At 47.2% G+C, this 25,708-nt stretch overlaps 1 protein-coding gene and 1 long non-coding RNA gene across 2 annotated transcripts; both read left to right on the top strand.

Moving 5' to 3' along the window:
* Nucleotides 1-1,225: 1,225 nt before the first annotated feature.
* Nucleotides 1,226-6,374, top strand: LOC128445562 (piggyBac transposable element-derived protein 4-like). Its single transcript, XM_053428317.1, has 5 exons — nucleotides 1,226-1,390; nucleotides 1,613-2,135; nucleotides 2,376-3,408; nucleotides 3,893-4,099; nucleotides 6,200-6,374. Exons 1-5 carry the CDS (start codon nucleotides 1,226-1,228, stop codon nucleotides 6,372-6,374), a joined length of 2,103 nt encoding a protein of 700 aa, XP_053284292.1.
* Nucleotides 6,375-18,797: 12,423 nt separating this feature from the next.
* LOC128446384 (uncharacterized) lies at nucleotides 18,798-19,584 on the top strand. The gene is made up of 2 exons (XR_008339573.1): nucleotides 18,798-19,159; nucleotides 19,440-19,584. It is a non-coding gene; the product is annotated as an uncharacterized LOC128446384 (long non-coding RNA).
* The last annotated feature ends 6,124 nt before the right edge of the window (nucleotides 19,585-25,708 follow it).

Genomic DNA, 25,708 nt, shown 5'->3' with positions numbered 1-25,708 from the left:
CCTTCATCTCCTTCTTCTTCTTCTCATCACCGAGCAAGAACAGAGGGACGCCGATGGGAGAGATGGTCCTCAACGTGAGCAGCCGCGCAAGCCCCTCGTCACGAGCCTTCGGGTCACAGAGACCCAGGGCGAAGAGATTCCCCGACCCGGGCATCCCAGGGGTCCCACGATTCACCGGCCCTACGTCTTTGCGTGTGTCATTCAGCTATAAGAGAAATAATACTAATTAGTTTCCTTTTCTCCTTCTTCTCCTTCTTCTCCTTCTTCTCCTTCTTCTCATCACCGAGCAAGAACAGAGGGACGCCGATGGGAGAGATGGCCCTCAACGCGAGCAGCCGCGCAAGCCCCTCGTCGCGAGCCTTCGGGTCACAGAGACCCAGGGCGAAGAGATTCCCCGACCCGGGCATCCCAGGGGTCCCACGATTCACCGGCCCTACGTCTTTGCGTGTGTCATTCAGCTATAAGAGAAATAATACAAATTTGTTTCCTTTTCTCCTTCTTCTCCTTCTTCTCCTTCTTCTCTTTCTTCTCCTTCTTCTTCTTCTCATCACCGAGCAAGAACAGAGGGACGCCGATGGGAGAGATGGCCCTCAACGCGAGCAGCCGCGCAAGCCCCTCGTCGCGAGCCTTCAGGTCACAGAGACCCAGGGCGAAGAGATTCCCCGACCCGGGCATCCCAGGGGTCCCACGTCACTCCGGCCCTACGTCTTTGCGTGTGTCATTCAGCTATAAGAGAAATAATAAAAATTAGTTTCCTTTTCTCCTTCTTCTCCTTCTTCTCCTTCTTCTCCTTCTTCTCCTTTTTCTTCTTCTCATCACCGAGCAAGAACAGAGGGACGCCGATGGGAGAGATGGCCCTCAACGCGAGCAGCCGCGCAAGCCCCTCGTTGCGAGCCTTCGGGTCACAGAGACCCAGGGCGAAGAGATTCCCCGACCCGGGCATCCCAGGGGTCCCGCGTCACACCGGCGCGCAACTTGGAGCGTGGCGTGCAGAGAGTACCAAAAAAAGAGTCAGACGCTTTGCCACCGCATCGTAATTTTCTTTTTTTTTGCAACGCTCACCGAACAAGAACAGGCTCGAGTACGCAACGCTGGCAGCCGGGGAAGCTCGCTGCGCGTGCCCTCGGGTCACGGGGACCAGCTCGGAGAGAAGGCTGTTACTAACAATGCATCCGTGGTACAAGTCGGTACAACACCGTGCCGTTGTCCCTGACGAGGTCACGCGATGTCACGTCAAGAGCGTTTCACCAGAAAACAGGTTCTCGAACAGCTGTTCTCCTCGAGACAATCCTCTGAACAGGCAGAGGACCAAGACGAAGAAGACAAAGAAGAAGACGAGGCAGAAGACGAAGAAGACACCGACGACTGCGTCGACGAGGACTACGACCCGGTGCGTGACACCGCTGCTGCAGAGTCCTCATCGTGCACATCCTCGGCAGAAGAAGAAGAAGAAGAAGAAGAAGAAGGAGAAGAAGAAGTAGAAGTAGAAGTAGAAGGAGAAGAGGGAGAAGGAGGAGAAGGAAAAGGAGAAGAAGGAGGACACGTGGAAAGAGAGACCTTCCTGTCCAAAACCGGAGAAATATCATGGTCCTCGACGGCGTACCACCGAGAGGACCGCTCCGCCTCCGCCTCCTCATCTACGTCCTCCGCTACGCCCGTCGGGGTCCCTTACCCGGGTCCCACGACACACGCGACTTCCGGCGTCAGCGACGCGGTCTCGACGTTCGGCCTGTTCGTCACGCCGACGGTAGAGAACATCGTCCTGGAGATGACTAATCTGGAGGGTCGTCGGAAATACGGCGACGGCTGGAAAGGGATGGACGCGACCGACCTGCGCGCCTACGTGGGGCTGCTGATCTTGGCGGGCGTGTACAGGTCCCGGGGCGAGGCCACTGCCAGCCTGTGGGACGCCGAGAGCGGCCGCGCGATATTCCGCGCCACGATGTCCCTGAAGGTCTTTCACACGTACTCCCGACTGCTGCGATTCGACGACCGCGAGACGAGACGTGAGAGACGCGCCCCCAACAAATTGGCGGCCGTGCGAGAGGTCTGGGACGCTTGGGCGGCGAGGCTGCCGCTCCTCTACAACCCGGGGCCCGAAGTGACCGTGGACGAGCAACTGGTTCCATTCAGAGGTTATTCTTTTTGTTATTCTTTTCTTTACAATTCTTTTTTTGTTGTGTATTTCTGGTCACTGCCCGGTTATGTTACGTGGCCTCGTTGGTTGTCCGCCGGTATGCACCTGGCGACTCTGAGCTTTCTTCTTCTTCTTCTTCTTCTTCTTCTTCTTCTTCTTCTTCTTCTTCCCTGAAGATATTGTCGATATTCATGTTTCGTCTCTCCCCCCCCCCAACACACTCACACACACGCGCCAGGCCGGTGTCCTTTCCGACAGTACATGCCCAGCAAGCCGGCGAAATACGGGATCAAGTCGTGGGTGGCGTGCGACGCCAGATCCAGCTACGCTTGGAAGATGCAAGTCTACACCGGAAAGCCGAGCGGCGGGCATCCGGAGAGGAACCTGGGGCTGCGGGTCGTGCTCGACCTCACGGAGGGACTGAGCGGGCGCAACGTCACGTGCAACAATTACTTCACCTCCTACGAACTCGCGCGGCGGCTCCTGGAGAGGAACGTCACCGTGGTCGGCACGGTTCGGAAGAACAAGCCCGAGCTCCCGCCCCGGCTGCTCGCGGTCAAGGGACGACCGGCGTTCTCCTCCGTGTTCGCCTTCACGCCCGCCGCCACTCTGGTGTCGTACGTCGCGAGGAAGAAAAACAGGAACGTGGTGCTCCTGAGCACGCGGCACTCGGAGGCCGACGTCAGCGACCGCGCGGACGGCAAACCGGTCGTCGTCCTGGACTACAACCGCAACAAAGGAGGCGTGGACAACCTGGACAAGGTGATCGGAACGTACAGCTGCAGGAGGAAGACCGCGCGCTGGCCCCTGGTCGTCTTCCACAACATCCTCGACGTGTCTTCCTACAACGCCTTTGTGATATGGCGAGAGGTCAACCCCGACTGGATGGCAGGCAAGCGGAACAAGCGCAGGGTGTTCCTCGAGCGGCTGGGAAAGGCTCTCGTGGCGCCTTACATCGTGCGGCGGAAACGCGTTCCCCGCACCGCGGCGTCAGTCGCGGTCGTGAAGGCTGTGAAAGCGGCTGCGGTCGCGGCCGCGGCCCCCGTCGCCGAGCCGAGAGACGATGACAGCGATCGAGACGACGCTCGGCCCGAGCGTCCGGCCGCCCCTCCGGCCCTAACCCCGCAGCAACAGCAACAGCAACAGCAACAGCAACAGCAACAACCCCAGGGTCCGGCCTCCTGTCTAGCCCTGGTCGTCGCGGCCGCCGCCGCCGCCACCGCTGCCGCAGCCTCCGTGGCAGCCCCGCTCGCCGCGAGCAAGAGGAAGAGGTGTCAGATATGCCCCAGGAACAAGGACTGTAAAACTCACACAAAGTGCCGCGGGTGTGACAAATACATCTGCAAGGGCTGTTCCCTTTTCTATTGCCCTTCTTGCGCGTGCTGATGTGTGGTGGGCTGTGCGTGTGCACATGTGCATCTGTGTGTGTGTGCGTTTGTGTGTTCTGTATTATTATTACTGCACAAGAGTCTTCTTTTCTCCTCCTTCTCCTTCTTCTTCTTCTCATCACCGAGCCAGAACAGGATCGAGTACACAACGCTGGCAGCCGGGTCGGTCCAGCGTCGCGGGTCTAAGGGTCACAGGGACCCCGACCGACAAGCGACCGGCCTCATGTCACACCGGCCCTACGTCTTTGCGTGTGTCGTTCAGCTATAAGAGAAATAATAAAAGTGTGTTTCTTTTTTATTATTATTACTGCGCACAAGTCTTATTTTTCTCCTCCTTCTCCTTCTTCTCCTCCTTCTCATCACCGAGCAAGAACAGGCTCGAGTACACGACACTGACAGCCGGTTCGGTCCAGTGTCGCGAGTCTCAGGGTCAGAGGGACGCCGATGGGAGAGACGGCCCTAGACGCAAGCAGCCGTGCAAGCTCCTCGTTGCGAGCTTTCGGGTTTCAGAGACCCAGGACCCGAAGAGACTCCCCAACGCGGCCATCCCGGGGGTCCTAGGTCACACCGCTGCGCAACATGGAGCGTGGCGTGCTGAGATTACACCGGCCCTACGTCTTTGCACGTGTCGTTCAGCTATAAGAGAAATGATAAAACTTAGTTTCTTTTTTATTATTATTACTGCACAAGAGTCTTCTTTTCTTCTCCTTCTCCTCCTTCTCATCACCGAGCAAGAACAGGCTCGAGTACACGACACTGACAGCCGGGTCGGTCCAGCATCGCGAGTCCCAGGGTCAGAGGGACGCCGATGGGAGAGATGGCCCTCAACGCGAGCAGCCGCGCAAGCCTCTCGTTGCGAGCCTTCGTGTGTCAGAGTCCCAGGACCCGAAGAGACTCCCCAACGCACTTATCCCGGGGGTCGTAGGTCACACCGGCGCGCAACTTGGAGCGTGGCGTGCTGAGATTACACCGGCCCTACGTCTTTGCACGTGTCGTTCAGCTATAAGAGAAATGATAAAACTTAGTTTCTTTTTTATTATTATTACTGCACAAGAGTCTTCTTTTCTTCTCCTTTTCCTCCTTCTCCTTCTTCTTCTTCTCATCACCGAGCAAGAACAGACTCGAGTACACAACGCTGGCAGCCGGGTCGGTCCAGCGTCGCGAGTATAATGGTCACATGGACTCCGACCGACAAGCGACAGGCCTCATGTCACACCGGCCCTAGGTCTTTGCTTGTGTCTTGCAGCTATAAGAGAAATAATAAAAATGTGTTTCTTTTTTATTATTATTACTGCGCACGAGTCTTCTTTTCTCCTTCTTCTCCTTCTCCTTCTTCTTCTTCTCATCACCGAGCAAGAACAGAGGGACGCCGATGGGAGAGATGGCCCTCAACGCGAGCAGCCGCGCAAGCCCCTCGTTGTGAGCCTTCGTGTGTCAGAGACCCAGGACCCGAAGAGACTCCCCAACGCGGGCATCCCGGGGGTCCTATGTCACACCGGCGCGCAACTTGGAGCGTGGCGTGCTGAGATTACACCGGCCCAATGTCTTGGAATGTGTCGTTCGGCTATAAGAGAAAGGATACAATTGTGTTTCTTTTTTATTATTATTACTGCACAAGAGTCTTCTTTTCTTCTCCTTCTCCTCCTTCTCCTCCTTCTTCTTCTCATCACTGAGCAAGAACAGCCTCGAGAACAAGACGCGGGGAACCGGACAGAACGCGTTGAGGGCTGTGTCTCCCATCGGCGTCCCTCTGACCCTGAGACTCGCGAAGCCGTGCCGCTTTGGCTCCCCGCGTCGTGTCCTCGGCCCTGATGTTGCTCAGTGATTGTTGAAAAAAGAAAATTAAGATGCTGTGGCAAAGCGTTTGACATTTTTTTTTGTAATCTCTGAACGCCACGCTCCAAGTTGCGCACCGGTGTGACGTAGGACCCCTGGGATGCCTGCGTTGGGGAGTCTCTTCGGGTCCTGGGTCTCTGAAACCCGACGGCTCACACCGAGAGTCTCGCGTGGCTGCTCGCGTTGAGGGCTGTGTCTCCCATCGGGGTCCCTGTAACCCTGAGACTCGTGGAGCCTAGCCTGTTTGGTTCCTTGCGTCGTGTACTCTAGCCTGTTCTTGCTCGATGATGAGAAGAAGAAGATGAAGAATGAGGAGAAGGAGAAACTCATTTGTATTATTTCTCTTACAGCTGAACGACACATGCAAAGACGTAGGGTCGGTGTAATCTCAGCACGCCACGCTCCAAGTTGCGCGCCGGTGTGATGTAGGACCCCTGGGATGCCTGCGTTGGGGAGTCTCTTCGACCTGGTTCTCTGAAACCCGAAGGCTCGCGCCGAGAGGCTTGCGTGGCTGCTCGCGTTGAGGGCTGAGTACACGACGAGGGGAGCCGGACAGGCACGGCTTTGCGGGTCTCAGGGTCGCAGGGACGCCGATGGGAGAGACATCACTGTGACCCTGAGACTCGCGAAGCCGTGCCTGTGCGGCTCTCCTTGTCGTGTACTCGAGCCTGTTCTTGCTCGGTGATGAGAAGAAGAAGATGGAAAAGGAGGAGAAGGAGAAGAAAAGAAGACTCTTGTGCAGTAATAATAATAACAAAGAAACACATTTTTATCATTTCTCTTACAGCTGAACGACACATGCAAAGACGTAGAGGCTTGCGTTGTTGCTCCTGTTGAGGGCTGAGTACACGACGCGGGGAGCCGGACAGGCACGGCTTCTCAAGTCTCAGGGTCACAGGGACGCTGATGGGAGAGACATCGCTGTGACCCTGAGACTCGTGGAGCCGAGCCTGTTGTATGGTCGGTGTAATCTCAGCACCCCAGGCTCCAAGTTGCGTGCCGGTGTGACCTAGGACCCATGGGATGCCCGCGTTGGGGAGTCTCTTCGGGTCCTGGGTCTCTGAACCCCGAAGGCTCGCAACGAGGGGCTTGCGCGGCTGCACGCGTTGAGGGCCATGTCTCCCATCGGCGTCCCTCTGACCCTGAGACTCGTGGAGCCGATCCTTTTTGGCTCCCCGCGTCGTGTCCTCGAGCCTGTTCTTGCTCGGTGATGAGAAGAAGAAGATCAAGAATGAGGAGAAGGCGAAAAAGAAGACTCGCGAAGCCGTGCCTGTCCGGCTCCCCTTGTCGTGTACTCGGGCCTGTTCTTGCTCGGTGATGAGAAGAAGAAGAAGATGGAGAAGGAGGAGAAGGAGAAGAAAAGAAGACTCTTGTGCAGTAATAATAATAAAAACGAAACACAGTTTTATCATTTCTCTTACAGCTGAACGACACATTCAAAGACGTAGGGTCGGTGTAATCTCAGCACCCCAGGCTCCAAGTTGCATGCCAGTGTGACCTAGGACCCATGGGAGGCCCGCATTGGCGAGTCTCTACGGGCTGGGTGTCTGAAACTCGAAGGCTCGCTACGAGGGGCTTGCGCGGCTGCTCACGTTGAGGGCCGTCTCTCCCATCGGCGTCCCTGTGACCCTGAGACTCTCGAAGCCGGGCCTGTCTGGCCCCTTGCGTTGTTTCCTCTAGCCTGTTGTTGCTCAGTGATTGTTGAAAAAATAAAATGATGATGCAGTGGCAAAGCGCTTGACTTACGAGGGGCTTGCACGGCTGCTCACGTTGAGGGCCGTCTCTCCCATCGGCGTCCCTGTGACCCTGAGACTCGCGAAGCTGTGCCTGTGCGGCTCCCCTTGTCGTGTACTCGGGCCTGTTCTTGCTCGGTGATGAGAAGAAGAAGAAGATGGAGAAGGAGGAGAAGGAGAAGAAAAGAAGACTCTTGTGCAGTAATAATAATAAAAACGAAACACATTTTTATCATTTCTCTTACAGCTGAACGACACATTCAAAGACGTAGGGTCGGTGTAATCTCAGCACCCCAGGCTTCAAGTTGCGTGCCAGTGTGACCTAGGACCCATGGGAGGCCCGCGTTGGCGATTCTCTACGGGCTGGGTGTCTGAAACTCGAAGGCTCGCTATGAGGGGCTTGCGCGGCTGCTCACGTTGAGGGCCGTCTCTCCCATCGGCGTCCCTGTGACCCTGAGACTCTTGTAGCCGGGCCTGTCTGGCCCCTTGCGTTGTTTCCTCTAGCCTGTGGTTGCTCAATGATCGTTGAAAAATGAAAATTGAGATGCTGTGGCAAAGCATTTGACTTTTTTTTGTAATCTCCGCACGCCACGCTACAAGTTGCGCGCCAGTGTGATGTAGGACCCCTGGGATGCCTGCGTTGGGGAGTCTCTTCGGCCTGGTTCTCTGAAACCCGAAGGCTCGCGCTGAGAGGCTTGCGTGGCTGCTCGCCTTGAGGGCTGAGTACACGACAAGGGGAGCCGGACAGGCACGGCTTCGCGAGTCTCAGGGCCACAGGGACGCCGATGGGAGAGACATCCCTGTGACCCTGAGACTCGTGGAGCCGAGCCTGTTAGGCTCCCCGCGTCGTGTCCTCGATCCTGTTGTTGCTCAGTGATGGTTGAAAAAAGAAAGTTATGATGCAGTGGCAAAGCGCTTGACTTATTTTTGTAATCTCCGCACGCCACGCTCCAAGTCGGCCGCTTGAGTTAAGGGCCGTCTCTCCCATCGGCGTCCCTGTGACCCTGAGACTCGCGAAGCCGTGCCTGTCCGGCTCCCCTTACTCGAGCCTGTTCTTGCTCAGTGATGAGAAGAAGAAGACGAAGAATGAGGAGAAGGCGAAAAAGATGCGCGCCGGTGTGACCTAGGATCCATGGGGTGCCCGCGTTGGCGAGTCTCTACGGGCTGGGTGTCTGAAACCCGAAGGCTCACAACGAGGGGCTTGCGCGGCTGCTCGAGTTGAGGGCCGTCTCTCCCATCGGCGTCCCTGTGACCCTGAGACTCGCGAAGCCGTGCCTGTCCGGCTCCCCTTACTCGAGCCTGTTCTTGCTCAGTGATGAGAAGAAGAAGACGAAGAATGAGGAGAAGGCGAAAAAGATGCGCGCCGGTGTGACCTAGGATCCATGGGGTGCCCGCGTTGGCGAGTCTCTACGGGCTGGGTGTCTGAAACCCGAAGGCTCGCAACGAGGGGCTTGCGCGGCTGCTCGAGTTGAGGGCCGTCTCTCCCATCGGCGTCCCTGTGACCCTGAGACTCGCGAAGCCGTGCCTGTCCGGCTCCCCTTACTCGAGCCTGTTCTTGCTCAGTGATGAGAAGAAGAAGACGAAGAATGAGGAGAAGGCGAAAAAGATGCGCGCCGGTGTGACCTAGGACCCATGGGGTGCCCGCGTTGGCGAGTCTCTACGGGCTGGGTGTCTGAAACCCGAAGGCTCGCAACGAGGGGCTTGCGCGGCTGCTCACGTTGAGGGCCGTCTCTCCCATCGGCGTCCCTGTGACCCTGAGACTCGCGAAGCCGTGCCTGTCCGGCTCCCCTTAAACGAGCCTGTTCTTGCTCAGTGATGAGAAGAAGAAGACGAAGAATGAGGAGAAGGAGAAAAAGCTGCGCGCCGGTGTGACCTAGGACCCATGGGATGCCCGCGTTGGCGAGTCTCTACGGGCTGGGTGTCTGAAACCCGAAGGCTCGCAACGATTGGCTTGCGCGGCTGCTCACGTTGAGGGCCGTCTCTCCCATCGGCGTCCCTGTGACCCTGAGACTCGCGAAGCCGGGCCTGTCCGGCTCCCCGGGTCATGTCCTCGAGCCTGTTCTTGCTCGGTGATGAGAAGATGAAGAAGAAGAATGAGAAGAAGGAGAAAAAGAGGACTTGTGCGCAGTAATAATAACAATAAAAAAGAAACTAATTTTTATAATTTCTCTGATAGCTGAACGACACATGCAAAGATGTAGGGCCGGTGTGTCGCGGGCCCTGTCGCTTGTCGGTCAGGGCCTGTGACCCTGAGACTCGCGACGCTGGACCGACCCGGCTCCCTGCGTCGTGTACTCGAGTCTGTTCCTGCTCGGTGATGAGAAGAAGGAGAAGGAGTTGAAGGAGAAGAAAATAAGACTCTCTGCGAGCCTTCGGGTCGCAGAGATCCAGGCACGGACAAAGCACGGACTGCTGCCTACATCTCAGGGGATCTGGAGGAATACAGGAAAATCCAGGTACACACGCTCACAGATTACAAAGCTAAAACCAGCAGTGCTGATGTAGTGTCTGCATCTCTCCCAGAGGACGACGGGCAGGCAGCGACTCTTCTTCCTCCGCAGGCTGCGGAGGCTCCACGTGGACTCCAGGATTCTCCAGGCAACTTCTACAGGTGCACTACAGAGAGCATCCTGACTGGCTGCATCACCGACCGGTGTGGCAGCTGCACCGCCCTGAACCGTGAGGCTCTACAGGGGGTGGTGAAGTCCGCCCAGCACATCACCAGGACGGCACCACCATCCATAGACGACTTCTACAACCAGCGGTGCAGGATGACGGGCAGCCGGATTTTTAAAGACCCCTTTCACCCCAGCCATAAACATTTTTGCCTGCTGCCATCTGGCCGACGGTACCGCAGCATCAGGGCCCGCACCACCAGGCTCAGAGACAGTTTCATTCCCCAGGCCATGAGATTTTTACACTCCTCTGAACTGCAATAACTCCCACAAACCAGCACCGTGACATATTTGCATCATTGCACAAAATTACCACTATTTATGTTTTATTTTCTCTTCAGCTGTTAACAATATGTTGGGGACAAAACCATGTCCCAACATCCCCCCTGTGGCTTCAGGGATCGCACCTGATGTGGGTTCCTGAGGGCATATCTGAACATGTTTAGTGCAAGGCTGGAAAAGTCAATTGTCAGTTCATTTGGACGGTAACATCTTGGCATTTGTATATACTATCTAGTTAAGCTAAGCAAGATTCAAATTAGACAAATCATTCAGAGTTACAGTAACAGTACAATATGAATAACCTGTGCTGTTCACTAGGTTTAAGGAGAAAACAGAAAAATTTGACATTTGTAAATTTGCAAAATCTCAAAATTCAAATGACTGTATCCTTGTTTCTGTAATAATATGCTAATGTCCTAACCTGTGTGGAATGGACTTTTATTATGATATGAAAGGTGTTCGATCCAAACATATTTACAAAGTTGGCAGTGGTATATAAGTTTAATCAGAATTTAGGTTTTTGAGTTTGCTGCTGAAAAAAACAGTTTTCCTATTTTAACTGCATGAAACTTAATACTGACTGGCCTTACAGGATTTAACTGTGTTTTGGTTATGGCCGTGAGGAGCGAGCTTTGGATCGCCTGTGTCTCGGCTCAGGGCTGTAACGCGCTGCGGGGCCAGGCTCTAAGTTGCGTTCAGAGGCGCTGTCACTGTGTGCTCGGTCATAACCATATTTTGAACTGTACTCAGAGATGCTGTCGTCATCTTCTGAGTAGTGGTTGTCTGTTTGGGCCAGAATGTCAGAGTACGGCTTCCTGCAGCTTCTACTGTGGGAATGCCTATCTCTGGGCAGTTGGTGAACATGGCGGATACGCTCTGTGTCCCCATGCTGCCTGCTGTCTGAACCTCCTGGAGGAGAAAAGCATTTTGTGATCTAAGGGCATTTACCTCCTTTTCCATGGCTGCTTTGCTCTGACAGGCAAGGTTGATTTGCCTGTGGAAATTAAGAATCATACATTTCAACAATGGACCCTTTGATGCTGTTTGAGCATCACACCTGTCATTAAGTAGATAATCTATTTCTTTATTACACTCATTGAAGTTCAACTTGTTGATGAATTCAGGATAGCCGGGGGTCAGGCTCGTTGCTAGGGAAGAAACAAACTGTTCTACAAAGGGGTTCTCCATTGTTTAATCAGTAATGTAAGGATTAGATTTAAGTTTATAAATCAACAACAGTGTGGTTGGCTTTGGTGTTGCGATGGCAGACACCTTGTAGTGTGGATTTGATCACACACTAGCCTAACCAAAACTATGTAGAGTAAAACAATTCACCAAACTTTGAATCACACTAACTGATATGCAGGGCAGTAACAGTTAGGGGTTCTATAAATTCACAGAGCTGTAAGCATGCTGTGGCTCTTTCTCATGTTCTCTTATCCAACTTAGGCTGATATGCTAGGCAGTAACAGCCAGGTACAAGCTCTGTTACATAGGGTAAGCTATGTCTTAATTCAACAGCATTTAACAGTTACAGGCAATTTTGCAGCTTGACCAGTTAACATTGAATATGTGATATTCAAATGTTAAAAGAAATTCTTAAAATTTCAACAAAGAACATTCAACTAGAATTATTAGCAACAATAGCAATCTTTTAGGGTAACAATATGGGACTTAAAGTGGTAGTTCTTAATAATTAATTATTAATAAACATTTAATTTATGAGTAAATTAAATTTCACCACAATGCACTTGTTTGTAAATACGGTTGAATGTCTACTCCGGTAGCAGACTAGTGGAATTGAATTCAAGCCTCTGGCTTGACTGAAAATTCCAAATTCACCTATTTCTGGCTTTTGCCAAAAATTTAAAACACATTAATATTGCATAGTCATGAAGTTTTTGCCAACTTTACTCTGCCTCACACGGGCTGCACCATTTATGTTGTGCAATAGTGCTTAAAAAGTGTTTCCATAGAATGGTGTGCCTTTATGCACTCAATAAATTTGGATATCAAAATAAAATATAAAACATTAATATTTAAAATATTAATATTAAATCATAACTTTAATTGGTTAAAGTTCTCGCGGGGCACCAGTCTCATTTAGATCTAGTTCAATTAGAAATCTCAATATTTTACCATTAAAGATTATATAATGAACAGGGAAGGTTATGGAGTTCTTAACAGTGTTACGGTTGGCAAAATTCACTTATGCAATATTAATGACAGACATTTGTGAAAGACGAACATTAATATTAACATAATAAAGTATAAAAACACAAATTACTAAACAATCAAACTAACAAGGAGGTGTGTGTGTGCCCCCTCTTCTGTGGGCCGTTGCTTTATGGCTGAGGGGGAAGGTTTAACTTGGTGAGATGCCATGCGTGTCTGTGTGGATGTTAATCAGATAAGGATAGAGTCAGGGACAAAGCCTGTGGCGAGCCTAACTAGCATTAACCTTCATTTAACTTATACCTTCAACGTCACAGCATATATCAAACTTGAAAACACACAGAATTGAGTAAACAGTCTTGCTTAGCATGTATAATTATTAAGCCCAGATTATGTTACCAGTCCGAGGGAAAGAGGAAAAGAAAGTTGCTGTTCAGTTTGCAGTTCTGTGATGTCTCCTGGCTTTGTTGTCGTAGAGTTCTGCATTCGCGATTCTGTCGAGCCGTGTGCTCAGAAGCTGGTTGAAGTTCTCCTGCAGGACATCGCGTCGCTACGAGGAGTTTTGAAGAGCTTGAAGGGCGAGGAGATTTCCTTGAGAGGGGTGAGCTGGGAGCTGCACCTCTGACCTCCGGTTGTGGGTTGGGAAGATTAGGCTGGGGCAGCCAGGCCCTCTCCTCAGCAATGCAGGAGAAACGGCTGGAAAGCCTTGCTGTCCTCGGTGGGTGGATGGAAAGAGAGTGAGTTTGGGGAGACCACTCCTTATATTGGCACCGGTGACCTCACAGGTCTTGGACCAGAGTGACCAATAGGAGTTGACCCTTTGTGTGACATGGCCCAGACATCCTGTTACATCCTCTGGGAGACTGAGTTCCTTGACTTTCTAAAAGTGGCATCTTGGGAGATTGAGTCCACTCCAGCACATGCGGCATGTTTTTTTCAAGTTTGACTGAAAGGAGGCCTGTGGTTTGGACAAAAACCATGTCCCAACAAATATATATTATATATATATATATATATACTTTATTTTCTATTTTAAATTTTGATATTCTATTTCATTCTATTTTATACTATTTCTATTTTATATTTTAGGTTGTAATTACGTGAGCATTGCTAGAAGAGAGCCTGTGACTCAAGCATTTCACTGCCAGCGACTGCTTAATGTGATTATTGTGCATTTGTCTTCTTTTTCTTCTTCTTCTTCTTCTTCTCCTTTTTCTTCTCCTTTTTCTTCTTCTTCTTCTTCTTCTTCTTCTTCTTCTTCTTCTTCTTGGATAGATAGATGGGTACTTTATTAATCCCATGGGAAATTCAGATCATCCAGTAGCTTGTACACTTAACACATCACTGACATACATACATATATCACATTCGGAGAACATATTTACAGATACAGGAATGGAATGCAATGATGTGATTGTGTCAGTGTCCAGTAGGAAAGTGTTCTCGTGCTGCTTGAGTGGATAGTACAATAAAATATAAACTGTATATATATAAAAACAGCAGAAAAAAAATATATATATAAATATCTAAATATATTTTGAATATGTAGTGGTAAAGTCTTTGCATGGGGCTTGTATAGCCAGTAAAGGGATGGACAGTGGGTTGGTATATAATAATGAGATGAGATGAGCAGAGAAGAGTAGAGAAAGGGAGGGCAGACTGAGGTAGACTCATGCAGGGAAGTCCCCCCCCCCCCCCTTCTGCGTGGTGTTATGTAGCTGAACGGCCCTGGGGACAAAGGACCTCCTCAGCCTGTCGAATGAGCATGACAGTGTCAGGAGTCTGCGACTGAAAAATCATACATATAATCATTCATTCCCTACTCTTTTCTCGCAACACACAGCAAAATGCATGATTCATTATTACACCGATCAGCAAATAAAACTGTACTTACTCACCATGTAAATATCTTATTTTGGATTAAAAACAGAAGAAATTCTCACCCGGTGATGCGGCGAAGGAGCAACAAACTTAACACCCTTGTGTTGTCCCAGGGTTTGGTTGACCCAGCATGTGTTTGTGTGCGTGCGCGCGTGCGCAAGAACAGGTTCAGTTCATTCCGGTCAATAGATACAGGCAGCCGGGCAGGCTCGCTGCGCGTGCCCTCGGGTCCCGCAGACCCCCGATTGGAGACACTGCCCTCAACACGAGCGGCCGTGCGGGCCCCGTGGATCACGTCTTCGGGTTGCTGAGACCCAGACTGGAGACATTACCTACCGCGGGCGCAACTTGGAGTGTGTGGCGAGCGGAGGTAAAAGTTAAAACAAGTTAAACACTCTGCCACTGTATCGTAATTTAATTTTTTCAGCGATCACTGAACAACAGCTGATTTTTACTCACCTAACGATGGCTTCTCTCCTTCGAAATGAATCCTGCCTTTTCACTCTCTCTGCCAAAGACAGTGGCCGTGTTGGTCTGTCTTCTCTGTAACTCTGAGCTCGATTGATCCTAGCTGACAGCGTCCAGCATGAAAAGTGTGACTGATGGTGAAATACTGTAAGTCAGGTGGTGAAAGTGGGGGTGAGTGTGTGAAGTCTTATGACTCCTGAAAGAAGAGAGACTCCACAGTGAAGGCACAACACTGACATGGCACGAGAGGCAGCTATGTTTTCCCTGAAGCTGAACTTTTCAAAAATAGACAGTGATACTCTGCATAACCTGGATTCAAATATGTGCACAGAGTAGACTTGTAAATGTGCTAAAAAAATCCACACACGCTTTTATTATTTTTTTATTTCATCTTCCTTGTATTTCATCCTGATTTTTACCCCTAAACTGAATGGACATCTGACAAAAAAACTTATGAATCTAAGCCATGATCTTATATAAAGGAACATAATATTAATTAAAATATAACTTTCATTATATTGAAAAGCAATGACTCATCTTATAGATTTGTTGTACATGTAGTTGATACATCTCACCACCCACTTCAGTATCTGGTTCGGTTTATGCGACATATGAACGTAACTGATAATGGCTAGACCAGTATACTTCCCCTGTATCATTTTATGTGCTGCTGCACTGTATTGTAATTTTCAACGATCACTGAGCAAGAACAAAAGGTTGGATAAGTGATCATCGTAGCATCTATAACTCTGACCTCGAATGATCCTAGCTGACAGCGTCCAGCGTGAAAAGTGTGTCTGATGGTGAAATACTGTAAGTCAGGTGGTGAAAGTGGGGGTGAGTGTGTGAAGTCTTATGACTCCTGAAAGAAGAAAGACTCCACAGTGAAGGCACAACACTGACATGTGAGCAATAACAAAAGGTTGGATAAGTGATCATCGTAACACCTATTTTCATGAAACATAACGTAAAAAAAATTGACAATGAGAGTGTAGCAGGGATAAAGACACACACTTTATTTATCATCTTTTCAACCTAAACCATAAACTGCTGGAGGGATTGCCTTTCTTTTTGTGCATGAACTTCCTTACGACACAATGGTTTGATAAAGAGTTTTGCAACGCACCCATGTGGGGGCCGGAACACCCTCGCCCACGTCATCTAACTTCACACACATAACTCCAGAAGAAATAAAGGCCCTACAGTGAAGCGAAAACCCTGACATTTTAACAGAGTCAGCTGATGATCACAGAACGGCCAGTCACACAGAGAGAGAGAGAGAGAGAGAGAGAGAGAGAGAGAGAGAGAGAGAGAGAGAGAGAGAGAGAGAGAGAGAGGGATATATATATATATATATATATATAGAGAGAGAGAGAGATAGAGAGAGAGAGATTTTGATTTTTCATGTCACTTTTATTTTCTCAGTGAAGTTCCAGAGAGAGAGAGAAGATACATTTATTGGTCCCACACACATGCACACACACACACACACACACACACACGACATGCAAATGGTGGAAAATTTGTTCTCTGCTTTTGTCCCATCTGATGAACACAGGAGGACACAATGGTGGAGCAGTGGGCAGCCATGCACAGCACAGCAGAGAGAAAGAGAGACAAAGAGGCCCCAGCATCCCCCAAGGCAGGCAGGGGATGTTCCCTCATTTTTCAGAAACGGGGGCAGATATGAGATATGCGCACCTTCTTGACTGGATCAGCCAGGGACAACACAGGTGTGAAGGAGCCCTGAGTCACCACTCCCCTCTCAAGTAGCTGGTTAACTTTTTCTACGCTATCTATAAACACCACCACAGCACTGTTCATACGTGAGGCAGACTTCACACTGACCCCACAACCACTTCACCCACAGCCGGACTGACCTCCTCCACCGAGCAGTCCACAGCTGGACACAGTTTGATGCTGTGTCGGCGCGTAAGCTTGTGGAGGCCGGAGCCTCCACCTGCAGCAAACTTTCTCCAGCTCACTCACCACACTCACTCCCAAGATGCACACTATAAGAAATAAACAAATAAAAAGTAATTTCTTTTTTATTATTACTCAGCAAGAGTCTTCTTCTTATTATTCTTCTTCTTCTTCTTCTTCTTCTTCTTCTTCTCATCACCGAGCAGGAGCAGGTTTCGATTACACAAACGGATGGAGCTTGTCAGTCCAGCGTCGCGAGTCTCAGGGTCACAGGGACCCCGATCAGAGTGACGGCCCTCAACGCGAGCAGCCGCACAAGCCCCTCGGCGCAAGCCTTCGGGTCTCAGAGACCCAGGCCGATGAGACTCCCCAACGCGGGCATCCCAGGGGTCCTACGTCACACCGGCGCGCAACTTGGAGCGGGTGCGACAAATACATCTGCAAGGGCTGTTCGCTTTTCCACTGCCCTTCGTGCGCGTGCTGATGTGTGGTGGGCTGTGCGTGTGCACGTGTGCGCGTGCGTCTGTGTGTTTGAAGCAGGGTATCGCAAACAAGCGTTAGTCAAATCGCTACCCAAACGCTCACAGCCAACAGCATGGGGAAGCAGGGACAACACAAGGGTTAAGAACTTCCCCGCTGTTTGCTCCGTTAAATGTCGGGTGTTGAGGGTAAATTACGTATTCTCCACTCGAGCCTATGTGGAAAATTCGTAGAGTTGAAGAGGGGAGAGTGAAGATGTGATCTAATTAGCATATGAATCGCAGCAAAATCACTTGTGCGAATTTGTCTCACTTCACCAATGGATGAAACCACAGACCCTTGAAACGAAAAGTCACCTGTGTTGGCTGGTAGATCTGTTGCTATTGGTCACCCTGGGTCATTATTATACACACGTGAGTAGACCCCTCCCGCACAATATTAATAATAATAAATATAGTTATTATTACTAATAATTTATATATTATATATCTATTATTAATTATTATCATGAATTATAATTATTACTCGGCTGAAACGAGTATCCGGTACGGATAAAGCACTTTTGCCGAGCACGAGTATTATACGAGTAATACGAGTCAATATCTGTGCTCGGACTGAATGAAAATCCTCACACAGCGTCACAGCGCTCCTCCCCTTCACACACCGCTCTGCTCACTCACTCAAAGAACAGCTCTCTGTCTCTCAGTCACTCAGGTTCGCGGGTCTTTTCCGTTAACGTTTAGGGTTTCTTCAGCTTGAAGTTTGTTTTTATTTCAGTTTGTACTTACTTATTAACCAGTAGAGTTCTGTTAAACGTGGGTTCGTTCAGACGTGGTGCTGGTAGAAAGCGACTCGCGTTGCGTCTCTGCCTGTCGGAGATTTTTTTTTTTACTTTAACGGTTTAAACTTTTTTTAAACCGTCAGTTGGCTCTAACCAGTTTTATTTTACTTCACGCACTGAGTGTCTGACAAGTTCTAGGTAGTAGTGGTATAAAAAATATTACAAATTAAGCTACACACACACACACACACTCCCCCTCTCTCTCTCTGTCTCTCTCTTACTCACTTACACACACACACACACACACACACACACACACACACATACACACACACACACACCTGGTGTGGAAATAAATTAAAAAAAATTCAAAGTTAAAAAAGAAAGTTATGTTGAGGTGTGTTTTTTTATCGATCAGCGTCAAACATTTGTATTTAAAGAACTGTGTCGTACAGCTAGGTACTAATGCCACATATCTGTAGAAAGCTAAGATTCTTCTGATTCCACTGATGTAAACCATTTAAGGATCCGATTACCAGAGCCGAAACAATCAACGTAACAGTCATGATATCAAGCATGATATTAATCCACAGATCGATAACATTCCAACAAAAACGGTGTTGGTACATTGATAAAGGTCCAGACGATCGAATCCAGTAACATAATCACTCCATAGCACACTATTTCATCAAAGAATAGCCACAGCCAGCTGATGCGTAATCTCAGAGTAGCCAGCAGCTAAGTGCCAACTTTGACTTTTTTTCCGTCGTAACTTCTATTAGAAGGTAAACAAAGCGGCTCTCTGGATTTCAAAATGGAGGGTGCACTCTAACCTTTAATGGACAGCTCATTCGACCCAATTGGAGAAGGCAGGGGTTGTCCACATTCGGCAAAAGCCAACGAGAGCCCTCGTTTACAGACAGTGCGCGCCCTTCTTCTGACGTGGCGAGGCTCAGCCAACTGCAGTCGATTTTTGTTATGACTGGCGTATTGATTAGCCAATTACATTTTCCAGGAAGTACATGTCCTCCGCGACCTGATAGAGAACTATCAACACACAGCAAGTCACTGCACAACAGCGAACACGTGCTTCCAGAGCATCTCATCTCCGTGCGTAACAGTAAGTGAGCACTGGTTTTGAGATCGGTGCGTAAAAGTTCGGGGGCGTTGCTGTGAGATCCGTGTGCAGAATTCAGTTTTGCTATGGAGCGTTTTGAAGCTACACTATGGAGAAACGTTTAGAGAAATGAAACTTGATGACCGAACAAGCAAAGGGATCTGTGTTATCGGCGTGACAGCGACAAGTCTGATGATGACGTATCAGAGGAAGACAGCGACACGTCGTTTGACTACGAGGCAGACGCCATGTTTCAGGAAGGACGAGACATTACTCTTGACAAGTACGTATTTTATTATAATAAATAACTAAATTACTGTGTGTGTGTGTGTTCGTGTGTTTTTTTAGGATTTGCTGTTGATTAGTAAAAGGGGTGGATTTAGATGTGGGAGAGATAATAGTTGTCTTTGTTTGAGAATTAGAATGTGCATATAGATGGTGGAGAGATGAGTGTGCCTTTGTGTGTCGAGATGAATGTGAACAGATATGCATATAGGTGTGGGTGTGGTGCCTCTGTACGGCTCTTCTAATAGCTCCCGACTAATTTTTCTTTTCCCACATAGGTCCATCGAGGTTCATGGGTGCTGACATCCTGATAGGGCACTACAAAGTCCTCCACAAGCCTCCTCCTGCAGTCGTGACTGCTACAATGGCTGGCATGTATCCAAAAATTTGAAAGATGTATATTTGAATAAATTTTTAACCATATGACCAGTTTTGTCTCCTTTATATAAAAGTATGATTTTTAGTGTAAAAGTAGCCTTTTTAGCCTATTTGGTTACCATGGGTACCAAGGGTCCTTTGGAGCCTCCAAATGGCCTTTTTGGAAAACGCCCAGACATGCCCTTAGTAAAACATCTGTAAAATATTCATTTTCTTTGGTATTGTGTTCAAATTTGAACTTGAGCTAGTCATGGCTTCATGCTAGGGTCCCATTGGGTTTTCCAGCTCATAAGTCCCAGCTATAGTCAGCAGCAGGCATCTGTTTACCAAAAATATTCAGGCGAAAATAAAAACCTTCTACCTCACTGTGTGCCAACTGCTATTACTCAATGCAAGTAGCACTTATAGTTATTCTGACTATTGGGTAGGGAAGATCAGAATGTTACCTTTAAAAAGAGACCAAGATCATGCATGTACTCCAAATGGTTCAAGAACAGCTTTCAATTTAATTTGGGTGTCCTCAAACAGGCGTTTTAGGCGATTTTCATCCGTTTCTTAAGAGGTTAATAAAGTACTTATATCTTTACACTGTTAGACTGCTCATTTCACATCTTGCCCAAGTGTTTTTGCATTTGTCATCATATACGCCGGTCGTTCCGCGTGGCTCATAGTATGACATTTCTTGTCGTACTATGAGAGTATACAAAGCCCACTACAATAGACAGATTAGATTGCAACCACTCCGCCTGACCTCTTTCTCCTTTCTTTCTTTTCCCTGCTTTGTCTTGCAGCATTGTTGTATGTAATTGTATTGTGATAATACAATGTTCTTATATATGTATATAAATACACACTAGTGCTGTCAAATGATTCAAATATTTAAATTCAAGTCATAGTTAACTCAAAATTAATCGCGATTAATTGCACATTTTTATCCATTCTAAATGCCCCTTTTTTCCCATAATTTTTTTTCGTTTTAATGCTCTATCAACATGGAAAAGTGGATTGGCTGGCTTTATACAAATGTTTTATTTTATTGAAAAACAACATTGCCAAACAGGGCAGTACAAAATAAAATTATAAAGTGCACATTTCAGGTAAACAAGGACTATAGTGCAGTTAAACCATGGCTTAATATTTATTTTTTTTCAAGCTTGCTGTGAACATAGCAGTCAGGCCTCTTATTTCAGAAACAATGAACCCTAAAAGTTAGGTTACCAATAAAAGGAAGGTCTACTACTTCTTTGCTTTCAGCCAGCTACTAAAACAGACAAGCAACAAAATAACAAACACAATACACAGGCAAGTGTCGGCCAACTTTGAAATAAATTAAACTTTGTAGGGCTATTTGAGTCCCCCATATTTGTGGAAAATGTATGAAATAAGAAGTACCCTATTTTGAAATAAATATAAACATATAGCTGCAGCCTAATAGCTTAAACATATATATTTTAGTTGGCGAAATATTAAAACAAAAAGCGAGAGCAGGTCAGACTGGAGGCGAACACAGATTCTGAAGCTCGGTAGAATCCAACTGCAGCTTCTGCTCTGATCAAGAAGCTGAGGCGCTGATCTCTGAGCAGCTGAGACCAGAGAAACTGTGTGTTTTGACTGTTTCCATAGTTAAGAAGCAGTCAGTCACTGAGCGGCTCCTTCATGTGAACGAGCTCTGATCTCACAGTGTCTCTTTGAGCGAGTGAGCGGGGGTCGGAGCCCCAGGACCGGTGCGCTATCTGGGAGTACATACACACACACACTCATCCGCTCCTGGTACTTCATGACGGCCTGATATGATGTTTTAAATAATTATTGTGACTTAGTCAACCACCAACATGCAAAAGCGTGTGTCACACGGTGAAAGCTGTCAGCTCTGCGCTAATCTCGTGAGAAAAAAAAATTACGCCGTTAAAATGGGTTTGCGTTAATTGCGTTAATAACCGTTTAACTGACAGAACTAATATATACACACACACACACATTAAAAATGATCTCTTAATGCATGGGGTAGGCTGGCTTGGGGTGGGTGGGTCTTATTCTGGGTAGGGGTATAACCATTTGTGATGTGTAATTGTATTGATTAGCCAAAAAAAACTATAAAAAAGGGTTAAACATAAAATATAGGTGTTTGTTACTTGTCGTTGTGCTAGATGCAATACATATACTCTACACTGAAAAAATGTAAACATTGGCTCAAATAAAAAAATTGAGGTAATCGATCACAACTAATATTGTAGTGTTATACAATATAAATAATTCATTTGATTTGACCTGAAATATATAACTTCATGTAAACCCATTTCTGAAGGTTGAACAAAGCAATTATTTCAGATTTAAAATAAATTAAAATAAATGGTTGGTTTTATTACTTAATGTAAATAAACTTCTTTGTTAAACCTGAATATTTTAAATTCATTTAAATAACTTTTGAATATGGGAGCAAACTCTTTTTTAAGTTGTCTCAAATAAAAAAATTAAGTCATCATAATTTAATGTTTATATACCCGAATTAATTTACACTCAGAAGCCATTCCTTTTCAACATAGGCACACCTTAACGGTCCTTCTCAACATTTGTTGTTTTACAAACAGCAACCAGGAAATGTCTGCATTTTCAGGTAGGTCCTACCTTAAGAACACTCCTTCTCAATGATAACAGTTTTTTTTCCCTCAAATACAACAGCAACCAGTAAAAGTCTGCATCTTCAGGTAAAAAAAAATGTTCACTACATTTTTTTCCTATATTGTATTAACATAGAACAGTGCTTCTCAACCATAACATTTATTTTTCTTTCAAATACAAACGGTAATCAAGACATGCATTTTCAAGTGAACCAACAGCATTTGGGCACAACTTTTTCTCACTGAACAGTGACCATTTGAAAATGGAATGTAATACAGTCAGAGGAATTATTCCTTATATAAAAAGTGATGTGCGTGAATGTCCTCAGTTCCATAACCTGCAAACGTGTGAGGTAGCTCCTGACCCTCTCTTGGTCTAAAAAATCTGCAAAAAACAAATCAGTGCTCTCCAGGTTTTCAGCACAATGCCTACTTTTGCCTGTGAAAACTTAGGCAGATTCTTTTGTCAATTCTGCAGCAGAAATGCAGTTATGCAAGTGTAACTTTCAAACACCAACCCCAGATAAAAGGGTACAAAGTCTTGATTGTAGAAATGCCATTAAATCAGGCCAGATAGTGGAACTCAACTGTGCCTACTCTTGGCTGCAAAGCTGGGTACTCAGCCTATGAATTTTTGGGGACATCTTTTTTCCACCAAGCTCCATCAGGACTTTTTGTAGTAACTCAAGGGTGTACTGCAGATTTTTGGATATTTTAAGTTGAGAGCGTAGGTTTTTTTGTGTGTGCATATCCTGCACACACAAAAAAACAACAAATGAGGACAATTAGAGCATTTCCTGAAGACAATGCATGTCAATGCTGACCACCACTGAAGAAACTGCTGAAGCAATGCTGATAAGGCTGACATAACAGCTGAAAAGTATAACTTGTAAGCTAAAAGACGAATGGTGATGAATTTAAGTACTCAAGGCAGTTGAAATGTTAAAAATGCATGTTTAATTGTAATAGTTGAGTAGTTTGAATAATTGTTTCCAGTGTAAAACAGTGGATTTAGATTCTTCAATCATATTTACTGGAACTGTCCCTATTTTGATTCATTAAATGGCTAATTTAGGACAAAATCCACCTTCTCTGGCTCCACTTACATCCAATCACAGTTCTCCACCTTCACCCTCTTCCTTCAATCAGTATTAAGATAGGTTGTGATGTTCTCTCTCTCTCTACCCTCATCCAGCACACAAAATGCCCCGACCCACCTCCAACCCTTCAATCAAGATATAGACCATTTCCATCTTCAACCAGAGTTTTCCATGTCAGGAGGCATCATCCCTACCACCACCAGTGTCTAGGCCCGGGGGATATTTTCTCAGGAAGAAGCTTCACATCCTTTGTTTTCTAAGCTGATCTACTACCCAGGGTCTAAGCACCAAAGTTAATTTGTGCACAATAAATGTCTATCTGCCTGTCTTATTTAATTCTTAATAGTCTGTCCTGATTGAAATAAAGCATTTTGCTTTTCAAAACTGTATGTGTTCAAAAGAGTAATGCATTTGCATCACAAAACCGTTGTCAGACCTCACTATCGCTTGGCGCCATTTTCTCTCCTTTCGTATCACTGCGTGCTGAAGCCTGTCGACAGCTGTGCACGTTTCCTTCATCTGTTTCACAGTGTTTATTGCTCGCATAGTTAACATAAACATGACAAGTGCTGAAAACATCCCTTTTAGCACAGAGCCAAAGGGATAGGCTACTTCGTCAGCCGGAGTTTGAATGGGCAGAGGGAAGGGAGGGACTGAAGTGGTCTGAGCTCTGGCTCCACTGAACTGTTTTTAAACAAAGTGCAGCAAAACACCAGGCTGAGAGAGACAACTATCAGAGACTCCTTTGACAGCTGCAGGTGACTGTGCTGCATTACTGATCACCAGGTCACCCTGTCATCACAGCTACAGCTGTGGGTCCAACATCAGCTCGGACCACTTCTGTCCCTCTTCTCTCTCTGCCAATTCAAACTCCAGCTGACGAAGTTCAGCATCTGTTTATTCAGGGTCATGAAGGTAGCCTTACCTGCATGAGTGTGCCTGTGCATGTGTTTGGGACAAATAAATGTATCTTAATCTCTATACCTTTGGCTCTGTGCTAAAAGGAATGTCTTAATCACTGTTGTCATATAAATGTTTACATTAACTATCAGAGAAGTAACCACCGTGAAACAGGTGATAACAGTTCTCAACAGGCTGAAGCACGCAGTGATACGAAAGGAGAGAAAATAGCACCAAGCGATTGTGAGGTCTGACTTTTTCGTGGACAACAGTTTTATGATGCAAGCAAAACGCTTTATTTTTGTGATTTTGTCAACACCAAAACCAAGCCGGAACTCTGTTCACAGGATGCAGTCAGGGGAAAGTCACTATTGATGCAAAACACTGCTGATGGGGATGTGATACAGCTGCATGTCAAAAGACCTGAACTAGGCCTGCAGTATGTCAGCAAAATGTGCATTGTGCGATCACACTTTTCAATATCGTGATGACGATGTGACTTAAATAAGCAAATCTTCAGGTGTGCATATCCATACAGTACACAAGGGTTATTCAACTTGGCCCACAAAGGGCTGCAAACAAAACCTGCAGCTACACAGGCCCTTTGTGGACCGAGTTGAATAGCCCTGCAGTACACCTATCTTTCTGCTGTAGTACGCCTGTAGTGGCGCTGTCACATTGCCACAGAGAAGAAGTGGAAATCTGCTGCTGTAAACAGTGAAGAAGAAGAGTAGAAAGCTGCTGCCGTGAACAAACTGCAAACAAGTGACTGAACAGGAAAAGTTGTGCCAGAGCAAATATGACGATCGATCGATGCTGAAAACGTACACAGATGTCTGTGTTTCACCTGTAACAACAGTGGGGGAAAAAACGTCTCGAGCTTACTGTAGCCGATCTGAGGGGAGCGCTGCTGTTCATCTCTCCTCAGCCTGGTGTTTGTCTGCACTTTGTATAGAAAATGTGGAGATCTAACTTCCGTCTGAGGATCGACAGACATGTCAGAGAGCATTTTAATGGTTAATAATTGGTTAATGAGCCTGTTTTTATATTTATTTGGCCATAATTTTAAATAGTCACAATTTAGAGGATTGTTTAATACCCAAAATATATATACAGTGCTATGTTGCATCTCAAAACAAAAGTTGGTATGTAGGTATTGTCTGTGTTAGTAAGAGCGATGCCCTAAACTGGCATTCTTTAATGAGTGTCATGGCCCCTGCCTCACCGGCCTTCTAGTTTCTCTCTTTCTTTCTCTCTCTCTCGCTTGTGTGTGCAGGTGGTGTCGTTAATTGCGGATGAGGTCCTGGTGTGCTGGAGTTGGGGTCTTGATTAAACCAGCTGCCTATATAAGCTCCACTCCTGCTCTCAGTCTGCGCCGGACTATAGACTAAGCTCAGTCAGTTGTCACAGCCAAGGATCAAGTTTAGACTCTGAAGCCAGCCATTTGACTATTGGATTACCAATAAAGTATCATTTAACTTTAATAATAATAATAATACATTTTATTTGTAAGGCACTCTTCATCCGAGAATCTCAGAGTGCCACATAGTT

This window comes from Pleuronectes platessa, chromosome 8, assembly GCF_947347685.1.
Source record: "Pleuronectes platessa chromosome 8, fPlePla1.1, whole genome shotgun sequence".
In the NCBI taxonomy this organism is placed as follows: Eukaryota; Metazoa; Chordata; class Actinopteri; order Pleuronectiformes; family Pleuronectidae; genus Pleuronectes; species Pleuronectes platessa.
The sequence above is the reverse complement of the archived record's forward strand: the minus strand, read 5'-3'. Positions and strand labels throughout refer to the sequence as shown.